The 13,559-nt window shown below is 39.7% G+C and overlaps 1 protein-coding gene across 22 annotated transcripts in view; it reads right to left on the reverse strand.

The window, feature by feature from the left end:
• trol (terribly reduced optic lobes) overlaps positions 1-13,559 on the reverse strand; it is a 262,548-nt gene that overhangs the window by 22,892 nt on the left and 226,097 nt on the right. For all 22 annotated transcript variants that reach the window (XM_067779434.1, XM_067779447.1, XM_067779446.1 and 19 more), the window contains 10 exons: positions 11,664-11,906; positions 9,702-9,776; positions 8,970-9,106; positions 8,797-8,890; positions 8,047-8,433; positions 6,175-7,973; positions 5,677-6,108; positions 4,522-5,611; positions 471-631; positions 220-400 (listed from right to left, as the gene is read on the reverse strand). In XM_067779434.1, the coding sequence (XP_067635535.1) occupies positions 220-400; positions 471-631; positions 4,522-5,611; positions 5,677-6,108; positions 6,175-7,973; positions 8,047-8,433; positions 8,797-8,890; positions 8,970-9,106; positions 9,702-9,776; positions 11,664-11,906 (4,599 nt within the window). The remainder of the gene's footprint in view (positions 1-219; positions 401-470; positions 632-4,521; positions 5,612-5,676; positions 6,109-6,174; positions 7,974-8,046; positions 8,434-8,796; positions 8,891-8,969; positions 9,107-9,701; positions 9,777-11,663; positions 11,907-13,559) is intronic.

Raw genomic sequence — 13,559 nt, forward strand, 5'->3', positions numbered from 1 at the left:
AAAGTGATGGAGATTATATAAGCTTTCTAACGAAAATAATTAAATGAGAAATGTTGTACTTAAACGCTACTAAATTACCATAGCGCGCCAACATTTCACTGGCATAAGCTGCAGCCATTTTTTGTAGGCATTAAATACAAAATTTAGAAATGTCTATAGCTCTTCAAACTAGCAAACTAAATTTTTTTAAATATACTAGCGAATTTCATGAAAACTAACCGGTTATTGTGATAGAAATTTGATCTTCGAAAACGCGTTGCGTCTGATTGTTAACCGCACGACATATATAGACGCCTGAGTCGTAGACATGCAGGTCATATAAGCGCAAAACACCGCCATCATCTTCGGCGCCGTAAGGCAAGCGGCCATTTTGTTTGGACCAAGATACGAAGACAGGCATCTGTAAGCAAAAAGGAAAGCAATAATCTCACAATATTCGTCTTAGAAATCAAATAACACAATAAACTTACACCACTCCAGGCCATACGTCCAGTACACGACAACGTCAAAGAGCTACCGACTGGTATGATGGTGATCTCCGGTGGCGCAATTGAGACAGTAATTTGCGTTTGATAGTCAGGTGGTGGCAAGGGTGTTGGCGTAGTTGGTGGTTGTGGGCGATCATAGTCATCTAAAGCGTGTGGTGGGAATAATATATTTGATTTGATTGAATTAAAGTAAATTGAAGTAGCAACGAAATTAATTCAAATTGAAGTACGTAAACGGGCGGCAAGCCAGAGATTGGCTTTGCTAACACGCGTACGACTTCGCTAAAACATAAAGATTAGTCACATATGATGATTTGGAGAAGGTTTTTTTGGTATTAGCTGAGGACTAAATTGCCAGAATGTGTGAACAAACTTCTAAATATCTTCTGAATTGGAGATACGATTCTTTTAATACGGAGAGAGCCCTAAGTGGCACCAACTTAGTTGATAGGACCACGTGGAGAACGTTCTCAGGTCCTCTGAAACTATGCCAGTTGCGCTCTGAAAGTGAATGCTTCTTTTCTCTTGATGAGTCTGAACTTCCATTTTTACTCAAACGATTATCTACTGTGCAACTGTCAAAATATTTCTAAAAATTATTAAAATATTATAGTACTATATTTTGCTAGAGGTATTCATGTCTGCGCATTACCAACTGAAGAACTATTTGACTCCAATGTAATTTGTTTTTGTAAACTATAAATAACACTATGCGACAAAATCAACCTTTTTTTCCGGTTGTTGGACCAAACCCACTTTTTTGTAGAGATTGAGGCTTAAGTATACAAAGTACTATCTCCGTTTTTCGAAGTTAGCCTCAAAAAAATAGATATCGGCTTTCGAAGTTTGAAATTCTACATTTCGCAATTATTATTTTTGTTTTGTTTGTTAGCGTTCAGCAAATTAAAAAAGTAAAAATGTGGTCGTGGTCCGCTCTTTTCCCTTATTTGAAGGGCTAAATTTTTTTTTGATAAATTTAGTATAATAGCTGTTATACGAGGTGAAAAGTCAGATAGTCCCATGATAGTGGCTACTACTTTCATGTCTGCCCATTATCTCTATTGCTCGTACTGTATTTTTCAAAAAAAGAATTCAGCCATTCAAATAAAAGAAGAAGGCGGTCCACGACCACATTTTTACTTTTTTAATTTGCTGAACGCGTTAACAAAAAAAATAAAATTTCGAAATGTAGAATTTCGAACTTCGAAAGCCGATGTCTATTTTTTGGAGGCTAATTTCGAAAAAACGGAGATAGTATTTTGTTTACGTAGTGGGTATGGTGCAATACCCAGCCGGTTGTTGCACAGTGTAATATAACCACATAATCGTACGAGTGCCCCAGTTGTCTCATTGTTACACATTTTGCGATGGCAAAAAATATGATATTATAAAAGCATAACTTGTAATTAAGCTTTGTGAATCCCCACAGTATTTTCCCTTTCTCATTGAGGCTATTCAGATTCTACGGCTCCAAATCATCATATTACGTTATACAAATTTTAGCATATCTACTAAATATTATATAAAAAAAGTTAATTATATTAATTATAATAAGAAAATACCAAAGCTTTAACATTACGAAAAATGTAAATTTAAAACTGTCAAGAGTTAGAGCTTTTGACCTTCGGTGCAAGAAACGCAAAAGTGTATACAAAAGGCCGTGGTATACTTAAATATAATCTTAAATAAAGGGTCAAGGTTTACGGCTCTTGCTCATGGCGGAACCACAAACAGGCGACCGCCGGATATCAGCTGATTGGTACTTTTTGGTATGATTTGACACTTTAATTTCCGACGCAGTAAGCTGTGGCGACGATTTCTTTGAATAAAACAAACAATCATTTTTACTTGTACGCATTTTGATGCATTCCTGATCTTCCTCAGGGAGTATTAGGCCAGCTACATAGGTAGTTATAACTTTTACAACTGCAAATTGTGGTAAATCACTGAAAATAGTCGCGCCTCATGCACCAAAGATTAAAACTCAAGCCTCTCCTAATTTGTGGGTAAGTGGGTTTTGTTTGTTTTTTATTTGTAAATATTTTTCATTTTGTGTTATTGTAAATTTGTTAGATTTTGTTAAACGCAGCTAACATCATTTCAATGTTGAAAGATTTTTTGTGCAAAAAATTAATATAATAAGCTCACTACCAGGTTAGCAAGGATTGTGTAACCAGTTATTGTGTTGCTTTGTGTGCGTGTGTGTGTGGGTAGTGCCTATGAACACTTGGAAATTACGGGGCGAAAATTTCATATTGATCTAATTCCCAGGGAATTCATATATTTTTAGAAAACATTGAACACATAATAATGCAAGTTTAAGAGTGGCTACTTTCAAAGTTACCAACAACAATACTAATTAAATTTTTTAAAAAGAGTTGACCATTAAGAAACGCTGGAAAAATCTTAAGGACCACTAAAAGGTAATTCACCTACTTGATTTGTTTTTGTTTTTCGTAATCTAACAATAGGAGAAACCGTTAAGAGACAAAAATTACCAACTATTTGAGTCACATTCTGAAAATACTATAAGTGCAATTTTGAAACAAACAAAAAAATTACGTAATTTAGTGTTTACTTTTACTTAAATTTTTTTCCAAAAGTGCACATATAACACTTTCAAAAAAGGCAACTCGTTTGTGAGTACGAACTCATTACTTTTCTACAGTTATCAGTTTGTTTCTTCTCAATACAGTGGAAACTATTCCCAAATATAATTTTACTAAGGGAAAGTCTAAATTTCCATTCAACATGAAAACAAACTAAACAAAGAGAGCTACGAAGTAGTAAAATTCTGAGAGAGAACAAAATTGAAAAGTTTTGAGTGGTGTTTCGAACCTCCCTGACTGCAGTCGTTATCGTGACGTAATTTTGTTATGTTGCCTATTTTGCGATTGCCTTTATATAAATCCAGTGTTTCGTTGTACGCGATCGTTATATTTGGCATTAGATCCACTTGATAGCCCTTGCAGCAAGGCTTTTGTATGCTCACTAAACTATCCGGTTTATCAATGAGCGTTGATTTTTCGGTATGTTCAGTTTTGTTGGTTTTTACTTTGGATTATTAGCAAACGACGTATGAGAGGGAGAAATGGAAAGAATGAGAGAGGTATGATATTTTGTTTTGTTTCTTACAAAGCGTTTAAACATGGACATAAACCGGCACAAGAGACTAGTTGTGGAGTTCTGCATTGATTTAGTTTGATTTCAGACGCCAAACGTCATCTGCGCCGAACTTTGAAATTTTATAGAACGTTTCGTAGTTAAAGACAGGATTCAAGGCGAATATATGCAAAGTGATGTAAACGCAATTCGCAAATCAAGACGAAGAATGTCAATTCAAAGGAAATTAGCATTAATTTCGATTAACTGATATCTTGTTGTACCTAGCCGTTGATTGGAAATGATAAAGAAGAAGCAATCAGCTGATGGGATAACACCACCTCGTACTGAATACGTCTTGGGAAGGGCTTGACGTTCGTGTGTTTGAAACCAAACTAAATCATATTCGCTTTAAAACTTATGATTCTCATTTGCCCATGGCATAAATCGCATAAATGCCATGTCTATTATGTTAAAAATATACATTCATACATGTGTATGTACAAAAGTGCATTTGTGTTGGTGCGCACTTGTCTGTATTGCTGTGTGCCTGCCTTAATGTTTTCAGTTTTAGCACAACCAAAGAAGGGTTAATCAATTGCCGTTATTAGAATACAACCGACATTGACATGACGCCTAAAATGCTCATTATATATCGACGCCGGAGTGGAAGATCACCCATAGGTGCTGCCGTCTCGAAAATGCCCTTACAATATTTTATACAAACGGACCTTTTTCAGAACTCGTTTTAAGAAAGAACTATCTCAGAATTTGTCTCATAATATATCAGCGGGAGTGCAATACATTTTCAACTCAGATAGGGCGTTAACGAACTGTCAACAGAACTGGCGTGACATTCTACTCGCGCCGTCGATATGCAACCAAAAGTCTTTTAAAGCATCTTATTTATGAACTTAACTTAAGTACTTACCATCAATCTGGCATTGTTGGCCCGAGTAACCGGGTCTGCATTGGCAGTTCACTTCACCGTTATTTTGCAGACTGCATCCAACGGACGTATCTTCACGGCATGGACATTTCTCACATCTACCGTAATTATCCTTATAGTAGAGATTCGCGCATTTCTCGCACGAGTTGCCCGCATAATTATCCGGACAACTGCAGATTTCCACTTCGACAGCTTGTTGTGCGTCAGGTGTGCGATGTTCGACAGCAGATTCTAGTATTACGTCGCGTATGCTGGTGCGTTGGGTTGGTATCTTAGGCGTGGCACGTATCAAAATATGCTCGAGATTAGACAGTACACCCATGAAGTCCAGACGTGAGGCGCGCACTGAGTGACCACGTTCCAAGCGTTGCCAGCTGCCATCCTCGTGTAAGCGTACACGATATTCGTTATTCTCTTGTTCCTCAATGGGACGCGACCAAAGCAATTTCATGCCATTTCCAATGAGTATGACATCGTTGCCGGGTTCATAATGACCATAAGAGTCCACATCAAGTGTGTACGACAAATGTCCACCATAAGAGTAAAGCTGATTGCCCAATACAGAGCCACGTAAGCTCCAGTATTTTGGTGTGTATGAGTGGTGATTATAAGTGTACTTATTCGACGGTAGGTCGAAGACCAAGTTTTCCGTGTCTGCAATATTGCCTTCGTCGTCAGTAAGTAGCGGTCGAGTGCTAATAAAGTCTACTGGTATAAGTTGACGGTACAAAGAAGCCGAATGGCATGTTGTGCTCTGGCCAGAGCAGTAACACTCTTCGCAGCCATCGGGATTGCGTGCGGATAAACCAAATGTGCCCTCGCGGCATTGGTCACAGTATGGACCCACAACATTTGCTTTACAAGCGCAGTAGCCGCCATCGCAAGAGACAGTGCCGTCGCGATTACAATAACTGCACTGAGTCTGGTTTCCAGGTGACGGTGGTGGATAGGGGCTAGGTATGCCAGTACCGGTATCTGGTGTACAGTCATAAGGTGTGCCACCTGAAGCATTGCCTGCATAACCAGGTGCGCAGCGTTCGCAGAATTCACCGGCGGTATTGTGAGCGCAGTTCTGTTGCAAAAATTAAAAAATATTAGTCCGGGCTCTTTTCTTTTTATTTAGCAAGCTATACTTACCATACAAACGCCAGTCTCAGCATCGCATTGGTTCGAGTGTCCATTGCATTCGCAAGGTTCGCATATGCCCAAGTAGAGACCAGCTTCGGTATCACGTTTATAACCAGGCGCACAACGTTCACAAGATAATCCAATATAACCAGCTGGGCAGCGGCATTCTTCAACTTCATAGGCGCGTTGTGTACCAATATTGTTCTGCGTGGCTGTGTCAAGTGAAACCTGCGTTAACTGACCATCTTTAGTGCTGGTGGTGTAGGTGGCCTTAATGTAGATCGCATCGATCTTGGATAGCGCCATCAACAAGTGCTCACGATTAACCACTTGCCCATCAGAACGTTGCCAGGAGCTTTCGATCATCGGCACATAGTACGAGCTGGGTTGGTTGGGGTTGACGCCTGCTTTGCGGTAATGAATTATTGTTAGATCTTCCCCCTGAAAAAAAAGAAGAAATCAAAGTATTTTGTTAGCAGCCGGAGCCAGATTTCAAAAAGTACATACGCTCTTGATAACCACATCGGGTGCATTGTTGCGGGACATAAGTCCGCCAGGCAGTGGGTTGTAGCTGAGATTGTAGGAGAGCTTGCCACCGTATGCTGTAATCTTGTCGCCAAGGAAAGGCGCTGGCAGGCTCCAGTAAAGCGGATCTGATGTCGATTGTTGGCTAAATTGCAGCGCACTATTTGAGAGTTGGAAACTAACTTGTGATGGTTGGGAAGTTTCGTAGTCGCGAATAAGGTTGAAGCCATGTGGAGCGCGTGAACGTCCAAAGTTTGAAGAGACTTGGTCGCGATACCAACTACTGCTCGAACACTGTTTAGTAAGACCACTGCAGAAGCACTCAATACAACCGGTAAAGGTGAAAGCGTTCAAGTGGAAGGATTCGGGTGCGCAAGTGTCGCAGCGTGGGCCAACCACTAATGGCTTGCACTCGCATGTACCATTTGGATGTGGATAGTAAGTGCCTTCAGCATTGCAAGTGCTTTCCGGTATGCGATGGCAGCTGCCACCTGGAATTAACGGATTTCCTTGGTAGCCAGGAGCGCACAACTCACAGCGACGGCCGGTATAACCCTCATAACAGTTGCAAGTTACATCACCATCTGGACTGAGTTGACAACCACTGGCATAGTTATTGGCGCCAGTTTGTGGGCAGGGACATTGACGGCATGGTATGCCGCGTCCTGGATCACCGTAAGTACCTGGCTGACAAGGTTTAGGAACGAATGGTACGCAACGTCCGAGCCAGGGACCATATTTCTCACGCACATAACCAGGTTTGCATGACTCACACGAATCGCCACTGTACCCTGGTGGGCAGGTACATTTTTCAACCAAAGAGGCCGAACCCAAACCTTGATCATCCAAAGCGGCAGAGTCCATAACAATGTTGGTGAGCTCAACTTCGCGCTCCGTAGCATCGATGTAGCTCAAGCGTATGAGTATGTTGTCCACATTAGCCAATACCATCATGATCTCCTCGCGTGTAGCGCGTCGTCCGTCAGTCTTATACCAATTGCCAGCGCCAAACTGTACAGAGACCTTGTTGTTGATATTCGGTTCCGGTTGGTTGCGTGTACGGTGTGTGAGCGTAAAGCCATTTCCAGTTATGATCACATCCGGTGCTTGATTAGTGCGGCCGTTACCTAAGAAGTTGACATCGTAGCGTAGATAGCCGCCATAAGATTTCAACTGATTGCCCATATACTCCACGGGAAGCGCCAGATAAGGTTGCTCGCGTCCATTATAACCCACATCGGATACGCGGAACTGCACGCCATGATGACGACTGAGTATATTGGGTTGTGGGACATCGTTGATGATAATATCGCTGTAAGGGTTGAGTTCAACATTCTTGACTTTGTGTGAAGTGATGGGTGGTTGAATAGCAAAGGTGAAAAGATTAGCGCTCCTGCATGTCTTCGAAATGCCAAAGCAGAAACAATTGATGCAATCATCCGGACGGCGTGCAAGCATGTTGAAAAAGCCTGCAGGACACACATCCGGGCGTGATGGAGTGTCGATTGTTACCTGAGTATCGGGTGTAACAAAGTTGCGTCCCTTCGAATTGAGTATTTCGCATGAGTAGGCACCTTGATCTTGAATATCCATGTTGGGGCAATAAAGAGTGCCAGTGCCGGCGTAACTCTTGGAGACACATTTTTCAGGTACATGACCCCAGTTGAGACGCCAGACGATTAGGGGTACAGGCACACCAGTGCCCACACAGGTGAGATTCAATGGTTCGCCTTGTGGCAGGCGTACATGTGGTGGTGGTGGGCGTATAGGCGCAGGTGCCACTGTAAAGGAAAGACCGTGAGTTTAGAACGATTTCATAATTTTGAAATGAGCAATGGTTTCTGGAGTACTTACTGCAACCGATTTCATCGGTGCCATCGATACAATCATTTGTGTCATCACATTGGAAGTTCTTGGGAATACAATGTCCGCTACGGCACTGGAATTCATCGTAGCGGCAAGGTGCGCCGCTTGGTTCTGGGTCACAGCTGTCCTCATCAGAGTTGTCAAAGCAATCGTCTTCACCATCACAACGCCAGATGCGATCGATACAGCGCGAATTGCGGCACATAAACTGATTAGGTTGACATTTGAGACCATGACTACAACTCTCCTCATCAGAGCCGTCAGAGCAGTGCGGAATGCCGTCGCAGATTTGCGACTTGTCAATGCACTCGCTGTTACGACAAGTAGCCTGATTAGCGCGGCAAGCTGTAGGCGGACGATCCATCGTTGGATTAGCTGCGGGATAAAGAGAGTAGAAAATGTAAAAAAAATGTCTTGCTGGCTGAAGAGTCATATGTGGGCTTTGTGTTTACCGGGCGTTTGTTTTTAGTAGGTGGTTCCAGTTAAACGAGTTTAAGGGATAGTTAGAAAATAAGGGGTAAGAAAAGTTACTAAGAAGAAAACAAAGTATAGACGCTGTATATATGTACCTAATCCGAAGAATTCCGGACCAATGTGCGGCACAGTGCCATATTTGATCTTATGTGAGGGGTGATGGTATTTATTATCATTCGACGCTGCGTCCGGGGTTAGGGAGGTTAGGGGTTTTAACATACTTTTTTAAAAGGGGGTTTGAAACGTTAAGCTGTGGTTACATACTTTTCTCAACCGTCAGATGTACGGTGACTTGTTGTCCAGGCACATGACGAGGATAGCCCGTAGCTTCGCAGATGTATTGACCAGAGTCCTCAACCTGTTTTGTGAAATAAAGTTGAAAGAAATTTTAGTGCCATCGTTTGAGAGACCAAGTGGTATAACCTCAGAGTACTTACGCGAATATTAGGAATTTCCAAACGACCATCGCCATTATCTCGTGCTCCAATCGGCAGCGGGCGTCCACCAGGCCTAGTCCACTTGACGCGTGCACGCACGGGACCTTCGTCACGACAACGGAAGATAACTTCGCGACCTAAGGAGAGCGAATTGCAAGTAGAAGAATTAGTGTGACAGATATTAATTGTGTTGGATGTGGAGGTGTTTTGCATTCAGTGCATTTGTGTTAAATATAATACAAGGTGGGAATATATATTTTTCATTAAATTTTGCATTGAATAGGTGGGATGGGATAGTTTTGCATTTGGGGATCAGAGCTGGAGCAGCAACTCGGATTGGTCTTATTTGTAAATTGTATTTACATTTCGAATACAAAAGTGCATTTGCATTCATATTTTTCATAGCGTGCAGTGCGCACTCTGGGGGAATTTCATTGCATACGAGCTTTTTCTTGGAAAATATTGCGTCAACTTACCCTCCTTAATATATCCTGAATCGAAATTTTTAAAAAATTTTTATTTTAATTTTTGGAAAAAGAAGCGGAGTATAGAGAGAGAAAAAATGAAAAGAAAAGTTATTTCGAAGCTTAAACAAAATGTGGCTAGCAGCAGAGCTTTTTGGGCTTAAAAAGCTTTTATGCTAGCGGCGCACTTTTCACTTGAGGAAGCTTTTTTAAAAGGTATGCAAGTCGAGAATCTTTCTTTTGGTGAAAACACAATAATAATACTTACTCTCTTTGATAATTTGGCTCGGCGGGTAGGTCTTCAGGTTCAATTGTGGGTTTGGCGATGATGTGTCAGGAAGTCCTGTAGGGAAATTATAAATTATAAGTCAAATACTGTGTAAAAAATCAATAAGAGCAGAGTGAGAATGTTAGTGTAAGTGAAATTGAATAGAATTTTTGGTGATTGAGTGAGTGAGCGAGAGAGTGAGTAGAATACTCATTATGTGAAATATGAGGTTTTGCTTCGTTTAGTTTACAGGACGTTGTTTTGATTTCAAAAGTGCCACCCAGTTCATGGGTTAAATGAATATAGCTCTCAATAAGTCGCGTCAGCTTTGGGGGTTGATAAACCTCCAGATCGATTCGTTCGTTTCCCGTCGCTGCAAGTTCGAAAAAAAAATTGCATGACGTTTAAAACTTCTTTTTGCAACAATGAGGCGAACGAATAATGACTGACGGATTGCTAATGGAATGGTTGATAGGGTGATGAGAGGCGGGACTCCAATGTGTCACGCATCGATGTCGGAGCTACGGTGGATTACCGACAGCGGATGTTTTTTGTTAACGTACGAAGGGGGATATTGAATGAACGGTGTGCCGGTAAACTTCGGCTCACTGATGGATATGGAAAATCAGATATCAACGTAGAAAAGTGACCCGAGGTCATCCTCAGGATTGTTTAAAAAATGTTAAGTACGGCGCATTATGATGGTAGCATTTTGAATGCCAGACCGGTGGTTTTCAAATCAAAAGAAAATACGATTAATGCACATATTGATCTTGGAACAGTTGGTCGCGGACACATTAGGTTTCATTCAAACGAGGAGACGTGCGTAGCTCAAAGGCTGTGGATGCCTGAAGGTATTCGAATCAAAAATCCTTGCGGCGAAGTATTTAGTGGTTGTGCGACTTGTATTAAATCTCTGGTTTCTGAACTAGGGAAGTGAATGAGTTCGCTGATTACATGACTAGCGACGGGTCCGTAAGGGATATAAATGGAATGGATTATCATGTGTTGCATCACAGTGAAATAAAATAGAAATTTTTAAGGAAAAAAATTGCACCAACCAAACTAATTACGAAGCTTGGAGCATAAAGTTTTTCTTCACGTTTTCTAACCTAACCTGACAGTGTTGAAGATTAAAGAACTTGTTCTTTATCCCCTTCCTAATTGTATTATGAAAGTCAGCAGTTTAGTGGGGAATATACCGGAAACTTCTAATGGAATAAATGTGCTTCACCCTGCACTCACTGAGGGCTTTTACAGTGATCTCCGAGCAGAAGACCTGAAAAAGCTACAAGTAGAGTGTCTGAGCCAACTGAAAATTATCGAAAACAGCAAATAATATTGTCAAAATTCATTCCGTTTAATACTCTTTTTTTTGTATTTTCATAATATCCGAAGAGCGATTTGATTTTGTTCGAGGCATTTTTTGTTTCCTACAATCCCGCGGAAGGTTATTATCATTTTCCCGGGTGCTTTGTTGGAGTCGTTTAGTGGTTCGTCAGTGTTGTGCAAATTAATAAATTACGTCAAATACTATTTATTAGCAGATAATTTAGAAAGTGAACACTCCTCAACGCTATTATTAACTCAGCGTGCTAAGCCAATATTGCACTTATTTTCAATTTCATTTGAGCTTGGACTACAGTCCAGCTCATCGCTTATATCGTGCGGACAATCGACAATACCGTTACAACGTAACGTATTTTGTATGCACGGGCCGTTCTCACAACGAAACATTTGTGACCCACAAGCTTTGCTCGCGCCTTCAAATTCCAATTGTGAATCGCGTAGATATTCTAGACAACCATGAAGATCACACGATCAAGCGAAATATGTACGTGTATATGTATGTATATGTGTGAAAGTTTATGTACAGATGGATGTAGGATGTATGAAATAATAGAGTAGAAATATAAAGAGAGCACATAATAAAATATAGAGCAGAGCTTTTATTATACTCACTACATGAAAGCTCATCCGAACTATCCGAGCAATCGGTATAGCCGTTACAACGTGCCGCTGCATTTATGCATTGTCCGTTATTGCAACGGAATTGCGATGTTAAACAACTGCGTCCTACTTCGTATGTGGGATCTGAGCAATCTTCCTCGTCCGAACCATCGCGACAGTCACGGTAGCCATTGCAGTGAGCGCTGTCAGATATACAATCACCGTTATTGCAGCGGAATTGATTAGCTGCACAGCCTGTCGAAAATGGTAATGAAAACAGAAAAAATGGCGATTAGTTGAACTTGAAATTTCGTTTGAGAAAAGCGTTTAAGTAGATATTTGGAATTACAACATGTTGGTTGGTGGCCTTAGAATAGTTTTACGACATAAATATACGGACTTAAAATAAACTTATGGAAAATAGAATTAGCATGCATAGGGGCAGAACGCTAATGGTCATAACGTAATCTTGCATTTCTCTCACGCATGCGTTAAAAAAAATTGCAATTAAACTTAAGTAAGCTAACGGGTTCTGTAAATTAAAGAAAAAAAACTTTTATAAATTTATAAAAATTTAGTGCATTTTTTTCGAAAATTTGGACCTAAAAAATACTTAAACAGATAAATTCGAAAAAAAGGCAAATGCAGTCGCAACAAATTTTTAAAAGGTAAAATTTTGTATTAACCAATGCATTTTTGCTCATCGGAGAAATCTTTGCAGTCGTAGTACCCATCGCAATGTTGCGTCGCATTTATGCAGTATTGACGATCAAAGCAGAAAAATTCGTTCTCTTTGCAGCTGGTGCCTTGCAGAATATAAAATATTAATTTTTTTTGTTGTTGTTGTAGAAAATGATGAGTGGTATTTGTTAAGAAATTGTGTATGTGTTGTTGCAGAAAGAAGCGTAAACTATAAGAGGTATGCCAATAAACAAAGTACCAATGAGATAGCAGCAAAGTTTAGAAGACCTTTCAACTTTTGAAAACGCATTTGTTGTTTTATATTTACAAACTTGATAGAGCTTATAAGCACGGCCATTGTTAAATTTGTTACATTATAATTGCGCGAGCTTTAAAAAAGCAAACATCATACAAGCTTTAAGCTTAAGTGAAAATATTCTTTTTTTTTACCAAAAAGTCCCAGCTAAGAAAAGTATATCCTTTTTTTAAGAAAAGCGTTTTGAAGCAAAATTTAGACAAGTTTTAGATCTAATTTCTGGATCTAACTTTTCTTCAAATCTATTAATATGACAATTATTTTTCAAAATTGTTTTTACGACAAAGCTGAGCTTTTTGTAGAAATGTTTTCAAAAAGCTAAAGGCTTAGGGCAACTTTAGCAACTTATTTTTTTTTTACATTATTTGAAAGTTAAAATGCTTAAATTTTCAAAAATAGTCTTTGTTGGTATTTTAATAAGCGGGAGCTATTAAGCATCGATTTATACAAGCTTTCAAAATGGGGCAAAAATGTATTCGAAGTCTTCCTAAAATTTGCTACTGTGAATTTATTTGAGCTTTTAAGCGTTCTTATGTACTAGATCACAAAATTAATAAAATGTGCTTTTAAAATAGTGATATAACCTTTAACATAACAGTGAATTAAATATGATGACGCTTAAGCATAAAACCACGTAAAATTGTATTGCGAAAAGTGCCGTGAAGTAAAAAGGAATTTTGAATTTTGTAATGCAAATGAAGTTAAAAAAGTATGTCCTCACTTTCCAGGGAAGCTTCAGAGCTTTCGAAGGGCATTAATTTAAGCATTTTTCTTGAAAATATAATCGCTTTGCTTAAAATGGACCGAAAATTTCGTTAGTTTTAACTTCACTCGCACATTTCTCGTCATACAAAATCAATTTTCTTCGTGCCAAAGTTAAGTGCTTTTTTTCACGAACACTAAATCAAAAA

This window comes from Eurosta solidaginis, chromosome 4 (assembly GCF_040869045.1).
Source record: "Eurosta solidaginis isolate ZX-2024a chromosome 4, ASM4086904v1, whole genome shotgun sequence".
NCBI lineage: Eukaryota > Metazoa > Arthropoda > Insecta > Diptera > Tephritidae > Eurosta > Eurosta solidaginis.